This window comes from Octodon degus, unplaced genomic scaffold, assembly GCF_000260255.1.
Source record: "Octodon degus isolate 3935 unplaced genomic scaffold, OctDeg1.0 scaffold00030, whole genome shotgun sequence".
Taxonomy (NCBI): domain Eukaryota; kingdom Metazoa; phylum Chordata; class Mammalia; order Rodentia; family Octodontidae; genus Octodon; species Octodon degus.
Window position 1 is genome coordinate 6145454 of NW_004524606.1, and position 12945 is coordinate 6158398.

The 12945-nt window shown below is 38.1% G+C and overlaps 2 protein-coding genes across 2 annotated transcripts in view; both read left to right on the forward strand.

Moving 5' to 3' along the window:
* Positions 1 to 12945, forward strand: part of Fam19a1 (family with sequence similarity 19 member A1, C-C motif chemokine like) — a 657514-nt gene that overhangs the window by 348249 nt on the left and 296320 nt on the right. The gene's annotated exons all lie outside the window — the stretch shown is intronic.
* Positions 11986 to 12943, forward strand: LOC105741953 (twinfilin-1; the record flags this gene model as incomplete). The annotated part of the gene is made up of 1 exon (XM_012514348.2): positions 11986 to 12943. A coding segment is annotated over exon 1 (888 nt), but the record flags the coding sequence as incomplete, so codon positions are not given.

The following is a 12945-nucleotide window of genomic DNA, read 5'->3' on the forward strand; positions in this document are numbered from 1 at the left end:
TCAACAATCTGAGGTACGGGATCTCAGGATAAATCCTGAGGGGATTTCACTGACCTTATCAGATCCAAAAGCTGCAAATCTTGTTGCATAGGTCCTGCTTTACCTTTGTCTTAACCATCCAGAAGAAAAGTATAAAAACGAAGTATAAGAAGTAAAGCCATGCTGTTATGTTGAGCTGTACGGGACTCAGGTTAACAATTTCTGACACTGCCAGTCAAGCGGAAGACTCAATACTATTATGGACTACTGGACTCTTTTAGAATATTTTGCTGAGCTAACACACCTATAATATTCAAATAAGGGAACTAAACAAAAAAGGGGATACAGATGAATGTCCACTTTGTATCTGTGTATTCAAAATGGTTAGGATTGGTATATAGTTGCATTGTCTTAATGAATAAAGGGATTTGTTCTAATAGTGTTTGTAAATAGGATAACATGTCGGCATCTTGTACAGCAATTAACCACTAGGAAGAATGTACGCAATGTGTTAATTATTGGAACTGTCCTACCAATTTGGTTTGAAACTGTCTCATTGTTATTTGTTTCTCAATAAAATTATGGAAAAATAGTAGCTGGTAAGGTACATGATAAATAGTAAATGCTCAGTAAATATTGGCTACTTCTGTAAAGGTCCAATACCGAGTGAAAACACTTTTACTGCATAAAGAGCTATACACAAATAGTTCCAGATCTCTTCTGTCTCAGGCCATCATTCTATGCTGCTATAACAGAGTACCTGACACTGTGCAATTAATAATGAATGTCTACTCTATTTCCCCTTCTGGATGCAGGGAAGGCTGACAGCCCAAGTGTGCATGATGTCTTGGTGGAAGTTAGTAGGATGGCATAATCATGTTTGAGAGGGAGGGGGACAGGGAGATATTAACCTTTCATCAAGAACCACTCCTGGTTCCGGGGAGATGGCTCAGTGGAATAATCGCTTCCCTTGCAAGCTCAAGGGCCTGAATTCAATCCCCGGTTTCAGGAAAAAAATGAAAAACAAAACAAAAAAACATTCCTGTTATAACCTACTTTAATTCATGGTATTAATCCATTTAGGAAATCAGAGTCCTCATGACCTAATTGTCCCTTTTAACAATTCCTTCTTTGAACACTGTTGCATTGATTAAGCTACCAACCCCTGAACTTTGAAAGGCAGGTTCAATCCACAGAACATTGTTAATTCTATCAGGAAACAAATATCTGGTTTTTCATCCTATGCTTCTGGAACCACACTACCTTTGATCAAATTTATGGCTTTAATGAAGATTCCACCAATGAAAGCATACAATGGAGATAGATTTTGGAGGACCCAATAAAATTTGGTCCAGCTTTCATTGTTACGATAATCCCAAAGGAGAATTCAGAATACTATCATTTTTTGGAGGGGGGCAGGGTCTACAGGGTGTTCAGGGTCTCACTACTAGATCAGACTTGTAATGACCTGTCTGTTTACAGTCTCCCAAGAGCTGGGATTACAGGCACATGCCACCACATCCAGTCTCAGTTGCCATCTTTGTGCACCTGGGGGCAGGACCAGCACAGCAGACCCAGGGATTGACACCTCCCCCACACTTTAATCCACTGAGCTATTTGGCTGGCCCTAGAATACGATCCTAAAGAGGTTAATTTCTTACAAAAAACAACTGACTTGGAAACACGTATTTGAAAGGCAATTAAAAGCAAACAGATCTTCCCTTTATCTTTAAATAACATGAAACAAAACATTTAAGGGAAAAATTAGAAAAACACAAATGTTTATTTCTTGCATTGTAATGGAAATATACTCCCTAGAATTTCAAATATTGGGGCTGCGCCTTCAGTACAGTGTCTGCTTAACAAAGGCAGACATTACATTAGTCGAAAATTGAAGTCTAAAGTAATAGTTTTGCCCACAAAGAATACGATAGAGCTATTTCAAAATGATAGAAATCTGAAATTGGATATTTAAATACGGCAAAATGAAAGTATCTAAAAGCATGTGGAAGTATTCTAACCATATTTTCATCCTGTCACATGTTAAAGTTGGAAACATTGAATAGCTATGTGATTTAAATGATATAGTCCTCTTATGAGCATATGTAAAGAAGATTGCATTTAGAATAAACTATCTGAAATTCAAACACTGAGGTGTTTGTATTAAAACACAAGTCAATACAAGCAAATTTTTTTTTTCTGCAGAGAAAAATCCTGTTTTGCAGTTTTGCTTATATTTAAACTGAGTCAAAAGGTATTTCTGGGAATCATTTTATCTTTCTACTGTAGCTAACTTTTTGTGCACATGTCTTTTTTCCAAGTAATTTGCATGGGGGATGCATTCTGGACCTGCAGCATGTCCCTCCACCCTTCCAAATATGGAGATGACAATATTATTTAAATGTAGTTCCTTGTTCCTAGGATTTGTGCTGGTGATGGAGTGGTAATCACTTCTATGATACCCAAGAACTGAAATAAATCCTGTATGACACTCTTCCAGATTATTATTTTCAAACAGCTATAAAATATAATACCAAAAACCCAAAAGCTACAACTCTTGTTGCGTAGGCCTTGCTTTACCTTGGTCTTAATCCTCTAGCAGAAAAGTAGAAAATGAAGTATAAGAAGTAAAGCCATGCTGTTATGTTGAGCTGTGGGGGACTCAGGTCAACAATTTCTGACATTGCCAGTGAAGTGGAAGACCTAATACTATTATGGGCTACTGGACTCTTTTAGAATGTTTTGCTGAATTAACATACCTATAATATTCAAATAACGGAACTTAACAAAAAAGAGGGATACAGATGAATGTGCATTTTGTATCTGTGTATTCAAAATGGTTAGGATAGATATATAGTTACATTCTCTTAATGAATAGAGGGATTTGTTCTAATAGTGTTTGTAAATAGGTTATCAAGTTGCATCTTGTACAGCAATTAACTACTAGGAAGAATGTGTGCAATGTGTTAATTATTGAAACTGTCCTACCAATTTGATTTTTAAAAAATGAAAGTAAAGAGGGACTTGGCAAGGCCAGGATGTTAACACAAAGAAACAAGTAAATAAAATTCATGTAGATGCTAATATTAAATATTTGGTCAATAATAAGTAAAAGTGAACCTACCAGAAAACATAATGGCCAAGAAAACTTATGTGGTTGTTTACTTTTTTGTTTTCATCAGTTTTGTGTGATGGTGCTGGTCAAGTAAAATCTCACCAAGTAAAACACATAGTAGCTACCCATCAGAATTTCTCCATTCTATCTCTTACCGCATATGCTTACATTAAAAATAAAGTGTGAAAGGTTATATTAAGTTTTAGAATTGCCAAAATGAAGTACAGTACATTTACTGGCTTAGCACACACTTACACACACACACACACACACACACACACACACACACACACACACACACTAGAGATTACCCCCAGGAGTTCTGCAGGATGAAAGCTTAAAACCAACGTTGGCAGAACCGTGCTCCCTGTGAGCCTCTGGGGAGAGGATTCTTTGTCTTTTTAGTGTCTGGTGGTTACAGTCTGTGATGGTGTCACTTGGCTTATAGAGGTATAACCCAGCATCTGTCTATGTCATGACGTGGTGCTTGTTTGTGTCTTTTTGTGTGTCTTTTTCTGGTGTTTCTGATTACCATGTTAGATCAGAGCTTACCCTCAAGAGCCGACCCGATTTGATGAGATCAGCAAAAACTCAGTGATTTCTGAGCCACTTGTACAGGTGCCTTGTGCTTAGCCTTCAACTTACCTTTGGGAAAGAGAACACAATTAACCTATAATCAAGTCCTAGGTGAAATAAAACTTCCTTGAAAAAAATAATTTTCTGGAAGGAAGTGATGGACACTAGAGATCTCTAAGAGCTGTTATCAGGAAGACGCTTAGTCAAAGTAAATAAGTGTAATGATTCCTCAGTGTGAGCAAGGACCTGCAGGACTCAGAAGGCTTGCTTGCTTTTGTTTGTTTCTTTTGTTTTGTTTGTGCTACTGGGAATTGAACCTAGAAACTTAGGGCCTTCACACGAAGCTGTATCATGTCTTTCTTTCTTTTTTCCTTTCTTTTTTCTTTCGTTCTTCTTTTTCCTTTCTTTCTTTCTTTCTTTCTTTCTTTCTTTCTTTCTTTCTTCTTCTTTCTTTCTTTTTTGAGACTGATTCTTATTAAATCCCTAAATTGTAAAGGCTGGACTCAAACTTGCACTCCTCATACCTTTGCATCCCAAAGTTCGGGGATCATAGGTGTGGGCCACCATGCCCCTAACAGCCACTTTATCATTATAATGAATTTATAAATAACAGAACACTTATAACGTAATACTGAGAGACATCTGTGAGTTAGTGTGAGCACAAACTCAGGAGGTTAAAAACATTCTCTCCTGATCCTCAACTTTCTAGATGTGTTAAATATCTGCAAAATTTGCGTTGACTTCATACATCATTTCTTCATGTTCAATGTTGATAATAATCAATAAGATAATTTAGAGTATTATATGTGTAATAGAGCACACAGAATAATACTGTGTGATCAAGTGTGGCTTTAAAATTTTAACAAAATTAATAAGGACACGTTACTGATTAAAGATATTTTTTTTATTTTAAAAGAGATGGGATAAAAGAAATGCATGTGATTTCATAAAAAGTTTATATGTCTGACAGTGTCTTCACAGAGAAAATGTAATATCAGAAATTTCAGATTCCAAGAACATATCCAGCTAATAAAAGACTATAAAAATGGTACTTGATAATCATCTAGTGAGAGACCATCAAGATCTGTGTGTAGACACTTGTATTTATTTAAAGTCATATCACATTATACCTGTGTATTTCCTCTTTACTGGGTAGATGTTTTCCATCTCCCTCAGTGGGCTTAGTGCCTATGGGTAAATAACAAGTTTCTCTTTGTGTTTGACCTTGCAAATTTTTAATTAAATGACAATAATTGTTGGGCTGCTTTTAACTTTGAAATATCCCACTTTTGCATACCTCCCAAGAGAGTTTGCCTAGTTCAGTTTTCACACATGCATAAACATTTTCTTAATTCAAACATTCACTTGTGGTTTTGTGTTTACATTTAAGTTTACATGTTGCAAAAAATGTATTTTGACTGGATGCTTTAAATTTGGTCTAGTACAAATTTGAAACTCACCTTTGTATTCATCCGGACCTCAAACAATCTACTCCTTGTCTCTGGAACTATTTCATGTGAAAATCTGTCCCAAGCAGAATCTTTTTTCTCCAGGGTCTTTCCAGCAGACTGCGTTGCTAGCTAGTCACACCAACTGGATTGCTGTCCTTGGTGCTGGGTGTTTATTCCACAGGGTCAAGGGTCTGACAGGGAAGGGTGGACTGTTATAGTCAGGGCTTATAAGGGAAAATATTTAATACACGACACATAGTTCATAGTATCATTTTATATTATTCATCCAAAGAGTCAAATGTAAAAGAGTGCCAAAAATATGTCCACACACTACAGGCCCAAAGAATCCAGCTGGGGACCTGGAAACCATGGTAAAGTCCCACATGATTCTAGCTGGAGGCTTAGAGTCCACAAGTATGTCTCGTGCAAGTCTGCATCAAGAATCTGCACTGGAAAGGCCCAAAGATCAGTGGTGGAAGCCAAAAATCCTGCACCAGTGGGATGAAGAATCTGTGCAAGCAGGCTGAGAGATCTGCACTGGAGCCAGGAAGTGATGCTGAAGGTGAGGACCAGAGCTTCCCCAAAGAGAACCACAGCCATCCTCAGCAACAGGGAGCTCCTGGGCTCCTCTGATGATAACAGTGGAGTTCATATCAAGAAAGCAAACATGACAAGCCCCTCTAGGAGAATCAACAGCATACCATGTTCTCTTCCAGTTCTCATTTTTATGCTGTTACCAACAACCCTCAGGTGGGCCTTCCACACCCAGCACCAAGCTGATTCAGTTCAACCACATATTACAAGTTGGCTATTGGTTAACCTGCCATGTGTACCTTTCATTCTATAGAGTGTCTATATTTCAATATCAGTTTTATTTCATGTCACCTCCTAAGACACTTTTGGCTTAATTTTTATCTTTTTACCACTTTAGAATGCATGTATACATTGTGTGTGGTTAGGGTATACTTATATGTCTTCTCAAAATTATCACTGTACATTACCATTTTTTTATGGTGAAAACATTCAAAATTTTTCTTCCATCCTTTTAGAATATAAGCCAGCATTCTTTAGTGATTTTCAATAAATAATCTTGGATCCACCAAGAATTGGCCAAATTCTGGAGCTCCCAAGCCATTTCAGTTCTTTGGACTTCTGTTTCTTCATCTATAAAATGCCAGGAATAGTACTGGGATTGGGATAAGGTATAGTGGGAGCTTAATACATTTCCTAGCACAATGCCATGTGCCAACTCAACATAGCTAACTATACTTATTACTGCTGATTCCACATTTTGTTGAATCAAAGTCCATTGTGTAATAAAATGATGAAGGAATTTAGTTAGAGTGTTTATTTTCACTTCATTATATTCAAAATCTGGAACTTATTTTTCAGCTTGTATGAAAATATTTGCCCAACCTTAGATTTAAAAGAGACAGCTTGAATTTATTGTATCTAGTACCCCATTGCCAATCTAGAGTGGTCAGGCATCTATATACAGAGTAGCATCAAATCCTGTAGTTCCAATAATATAAGACTTAGATCACTAGTATCTACAACCTATAAAAGTAACATTCACCTCCACATTTGAATAATAATGTGTATTAGTTTCTCAAATTTATTGGATGTAATACTTTGTCAGTTGTCATATTTGTTTATTGCTAAAACTTTGCATCCAATTTTCCTTGAGAACATTATATTTTGTCTCTATGATGCTTTTACTTTAAAAAAAATTACTTATTTAGTTAGTTAAGTAGTTAATTATTTGGTATAGGGTCTCATTACACAGTTCAGAGTCATTGTGATCCTCCTGTCTCAAGCCTCCCCAGCTCTGGAATTACAGGCATGCTCCACCATGCCCAATTTCAGCCCTAGGTTCCAAGGCCAACATGGAACTTCACTTAGACCTCTGTGTTATCTGCCCAGCTCAATGTTTTTACTTTTGTTTAATTGTATAAGGAACAGTTCTTTTGAAAAGTCAGGAACTTTTTTGTTTGTTATAGCCTTTTGTTGTTTTGTTTTGTTTTGTTTTGTTTTGTTTTGTTTTAGTACTGAGTATCCAGGACACCCCCTTCCTCAACTCAAATTTTGTGACATGGTCTTGTTAAACTATCCAGGCTGGGACTGAATTTGTGATCCTTCTGCCTCAGCTTACCTGAGTATTGAGAATATATAGACATATGGCAGTTTACCTAGTTAGGACTGGAAATTTATAGTATGCCCCACAATCATTTCTTGATTTAGCATGTTAGTTTTATCTGGAGAATTTAAATTTTGACAGGAAAGTGGCATCTAGTGACTGGAAAGACATAATGAGGGGTAAACTCTATGTGAGAAGGTGAGGCTGAGGTCAGGGCTGAGACTAGATGGAGATGCAGTGCACCAGAGACTCATAATTGTCCTTGTCACCTCATTGGTCCTAATATGACTATTTTAATTGTAATACATATTCCACAATAGTTACGTATTTTAAAGGGAATTCAATACTGTTGGCAAGTATTGAATTGAATAAAAATGTGTAATCATATCTTCATATAGCAATCATAATAATAAATCATATGCTTTGCATGGAAATTGACTTCTAAATTTGAAAATCAGCTTCAAAATAATGGAATACTTAGGTACTAAAAGTTTACGATTCATAAAACAATAATAGTGTCAGAACTCAGTCTCCCAGAAGTCCTTTAACCTAAGATAAGACAATTGTCCTGTATATACTTCTTGACATCCAAAATTCTACTTTATCTGTTGCATTCTGTCTTCATTAAAATGCTACCATCCCTAGAGCACTCTTTAATTTTAGATTTTTTTTTTTTAAAAAAAAGACACATTTATTCAGCGTCATGATCAGACTATTACATTTAGCAATCAACAGCATGGGGGCAAAAAAAGGTCTACATTAAAACCCTTTGTTGGAATGCTTTACACTTTCCACAGAACAGAAACTAAAATAACCTGTTATACAATTAGTCACAAATACAGTCCTCGAGTTTTTTGCCCATACGCATGAGTATTGTCTAAAACATGTCTTCTTTGTAGCAGCTAGGCCCTGCCACCACTGTGCTTGGCTGAGTTCACAAATCTGTTGTAACCTGTAGCTTCCCTGTCACTTCTCTGGCTCTCCTCTCCTGCTAAGCTTTGTTTCCTGGAAGTGTTTAAAACCTTCTGCCACTGCCATAGCTACTGCTGCTGCTGGAGCCACCATAGCCACCTTGATTTCGTGGTTTGGTAAAATATTGGCCTCCACCTCCATAGGGCCCAGAGCTTCTGCCTCCAAAGTTTCCTCCCTTCATGGGTCCAAAATTTGAAGACTGACTGTTGTAATTGCCAAATTCATTATAGCTTCCACCACCTCCATAATTGCTTCCATCATTACCAAATCCATTGTAGCCATCTCCACTGCCACCATAACCACCCCCACCACGGCTGCCACCAAAGCCACCTCGACTACTGAAGTTTCCTCCGCGACCGAAACTGTCATTGCCACCAAAACCTCCTCCACGACCACCACCAAAGTTTCCAGAACCACTTCGACCTCTTTGGCTAGATGAAGCACTAGCCATCTCCTGCTTGGACAGGGCTTTCCTCACTTCACAGTTGTGGCCGTTCACAGTGTGGTATTTTTGAATGACAATCTTATCCACAGAGTCATGGTCATCAAAGGTTACAAAAGCAAAGCCCCTCTTTTTTCCACTGCCTCGGTCAGTCATAATTTCAATCACTTCGATTTTTCCATATTGTTCAAAAAAATCTCGTAGATGATGTTCTTCAGTATCTTCTTTAATGCCACCAACAAAGATCTCCTTCACCGTTAAGTGGGCACCTGGTCTTTGAGAATCTTCTCTTGAGACAGCTCTCTTTGGTTCCACAACTCTTCCATCCACTTTGTGTGGCCTTGCATTCATGGCTGCATCCACCTCCTCCACAGTGGCATAAGTGACAAACCCAAAACCCCTGGAACGCTTGGTGTTCGGGTCTCTCATTACCACGCAGTCTGTGAGTGTTCCCCATTGCTCAAAATGGCTCCTCAGACTCTCATCAGTTGTTTCAAAGCTCAGCCCTCCGATGAAGAGCTTCCGTAGTTGTTCGGGCTCCTTGGGAGACTCTGACTTAGACATGACGGCAGTCAGAAGAGAGCCTGATGATGCTTCCTCCGCGGTGTCCACCAGCAGAAAAAATTTTAGATTTTTTAAAAGAGCTGCTTATGTTCATTCATTATAAAAACTTTCTTCTTCTACTAATGTTGTTTCCCTATCCACATACCTGCCTTTCCCAGTGAGTTCACTGTCTCTTGCATACACCCATTGATCAGAATAGATAGCATAGTAAGCAGTTGACTTTATAACAAATCTGAAAAGAGCTTCTTCTTTTGTTCATGTAAAACTTTGTGATTCACTCTGTCTTCCACAATCGCTGTGTTGTTTCCATCACCCCTCAAATTAAAAAAGAAAAAAAAAAAACAGTGGACAATTTTGCAATGATTCTGAACCTATGTCAGTCAAGGTCATGGAAAAACTGTATGCTACTGGAGTTGTAAGCACCAACACCCATCCCCATTCATTCATATTTTCTCTCTTGCACTCCCTCCCTCTCCTCTACTCTCCTCTTCTTTGTCTGCTGTCTTCTGTCTACCTCTATTCTTCCCACCTCTCTTCTTCTCTCTACCTCCTCCATCCTGTTTGTTTCCCTCCACTGTCCTCCCCTTTCCACCCTCATATACACACTCCTAAAGCACAAGGTGGTTGGAAAGCACTAGTTGCACTAGAATAGTATCTTCATTAATCCTCTAGCCAAGCTGGCACTGATGATTTTCCTGCCTAACCAGTCTTTGTCCCCTTGTTTCCTGTATGTTTCTACCAACCAGCCTTGCCTACGTCTTGCTGTCCTGCTGTCCACTCCACATGCCTTACCCTTGATCTGGATGCTCTCATTGCAGGATTGTTTTTCCTCATTGCACCAAAGTCCTCCCAGTGGAAGGTGGCCCTTGTTTCTGACACTGAATCCAACACCCTTATTGTATTGTCTTCATAATGTTTCTCATTATTCAAAAATTTGTTTGCTTATTCATTTTTACCTGCTTCAGCATAAGCTCTTTGAAAGTGGAGAAATTTCTGTTCACACTGCTCATTCCTGAATTCACAGTCCAGAGCATACAAAGTATATACTTCATATTCAAGGAATATTTGTGGGATAGAATGGTGAATATAAAACCCAAAGACAAAACAATTGGTGAATAAAAAGATATTTAAAGGGCCAGCCAAATAGCTCAGTGGATTAAAGCACCTGCAAGCAGGCACAGGGGCCAGGGGTTTGATCCCTGGGCCTGTGATGCAAGTCCCGCCCCAGGCACACAGAGATGGCAATTGAGATGGTGTGGTGGTGTGTGCCTGTAATCCCAGCTCTTGGGAGGCTGTAAATAGGCAGATCACTATGAGTTTGATCTAGTAGTGAGACCCTGAATACCCTGTAGACCCTTCCCTAAAATAAAAAAAAAAGATACTTAAATCCTTGACAGAGAAAGGAAGATAAGTGATTATGGTTATCACCTTCTAAAACAAAGTTTTATACCTAAATTATCCCATGTGATTCTCATATGTATCCTTATGTACCATTAATGAGTAGCCCAAAGGAATTTGAACCCAGATTTTTCCCATATCAAGGCCATGTCATTAACCATTACATAGTGATGCAGAGAGAAACCCGAGGTATTTACACTGGGAGACCCAAAGAAAAGTTTACATAAGTACTGACTTTCCCTCTAATCCTTGGAAATGGCTCTTTCTGAATGAATCATTTCCTTGGGGTTTGTATCCTTGAGAATTATTTGATTAGCAAAACTAGAAAATGCCACTTAAACCTGATTGAGCAAAATTATGTAATAAAATAAAGAAAATGTAGTAGTCCAGGAAATTGAGTTATTCAAGAAGATGGCTCAATATAATCCCCAATCTTATCACCAGGACTGTTTATCTCTTAATTTTCACACTCTGCTTTCTTGACGTGGCAGGTTGGTGATCCCAGCACCTCTCGGCATTATAGATTCCCTCTCATGTCATTAGGAAGGAGAAAGGAAGCTTCCGCAGTAGTCAAGTCTGCTGCCAGCCCAGATGGCACATTTGTACAAATTAGGAAAGGATGACTCTTTCTTAAGGAAATTTTTAGAGTGGTTGATTTATTTATCAATAATCATTATTGAAACATTTATAGAGCACTCTGCAAAATTATACACATCACATTATTTGAAAATAGCAGTAGAATATGTACATTTTAATAATATAAATTAAAAATTCAAAGATATTTATGTTATTATAAAAAATCACACTTCTTTTCAGGAAAACAATAATATTAAAGTTCCAGATTTTGTTTGCACCATAATCTAACCACAGCCTCTGCTATCTTTTAAGGGATGGTAAAGACTTTAATGTATTTTCATTTTAATGTTGAGAGGTCAGAGTTCTGACTAGTGAACAGTGCCAACTCAGTCAAATATATTCTGAACATTTTTAGACAAAACTCCCAGAAATTTTTCTGGTAAATCATTACTTAAAATGTTTTAGTACTTCAACAAAAGATATTCTAAATATCAAGGAACTATGTATATTTTACTTTCTCATATAGAATATTTCAGTATCTTTGTAAATTTCAATTCTACAGTTTACATTATCTAAGTGGCTAGCTCACTGTCTTTTTCAGGTTACATTTAAAAATTTTGTTGATTGTAAATAACATAAAAATGATATTTATATTTGATTGAGTTGTATACCAGAGAAGTCAATGGTAATGGTAAAAGATTTTGAAATTTTCATAGCTTTCACTGTATACTTTTAAAAAATTACTTCATTGGAATGACGCGCCGGCCGGCGGAGGCGCCGCCACTTCCTGGAGCCGCCGGCCGGGGCCGCTCGCCGCACTCCGCGCCGGAGCCCGCGCCGCCGCCATGTCCCACCAGACCGGCATCCAAGCAAGTGAAGATGTTAAAGATATCTTTGCCAGAGCTAGAAATGGAAAATATAGACTTCTGAAAATATCTATTGAAAATGAGCAGCTTGTGGTTGGATCGTGTAGTCAGCCTTCAGATTCCTGGGATAAGGATTACGATCCCTTCGTGTTGCCCCTGTTGGAGGACAAGCAGCCCTGTTATATATTATTCAGGTTAGATTCTCAGAATGCCCAGGGATATGAGTGGATATTCATTGCATGGTCTCCTGATCATTCTCATGTTCGTCAAAAAATGTTGTACGCAGCAACAAGAGCAACTCTGAAAAAGGAGTTTGGTGGTGGCCACATTAAGAATGAAGTGTTTGGTACAGTAAAGGAAGATGTGTCATTACACGGGTATAAGAAGTATTTGCTCTCGCAGTCTTCCCCGGCTCCACTGACAGCAGCGGAGGAAGAGTTACGACAGATTAAAATTAATGAGGTGCAAACTGACGTGAGTGTGGACACTAAGCATCAAACACTACAAGGAGTAGCGTTTCCTATTTCGCGAGAAGCTTTCCAAGCTTTGGAAAAACTGAATAACAGACAGCTGAACTATGTGCAGTTGGAAATAGATATAAAAAATGAAATTATAATTTTGGCCAATACAACAAATACAGAACTGAAAGATTTGCCAAAGAGGATTCCCAAAGATTCGGCACGTTATCATTTCTTCCTGTATAAGCATTCCCACGAAGGAGACTACTTAGAGTCCATAGTTTTTATTTATTCAATGCCTGGATACACATGCAGCATAAGAGAGCGGATGCTGTATTCTAGCTGCAAGAGTCCTCTGCTAGAAATTGTGGAAAGACAACTTCAAATGGATGTCATCAGAAAGATCGAGAT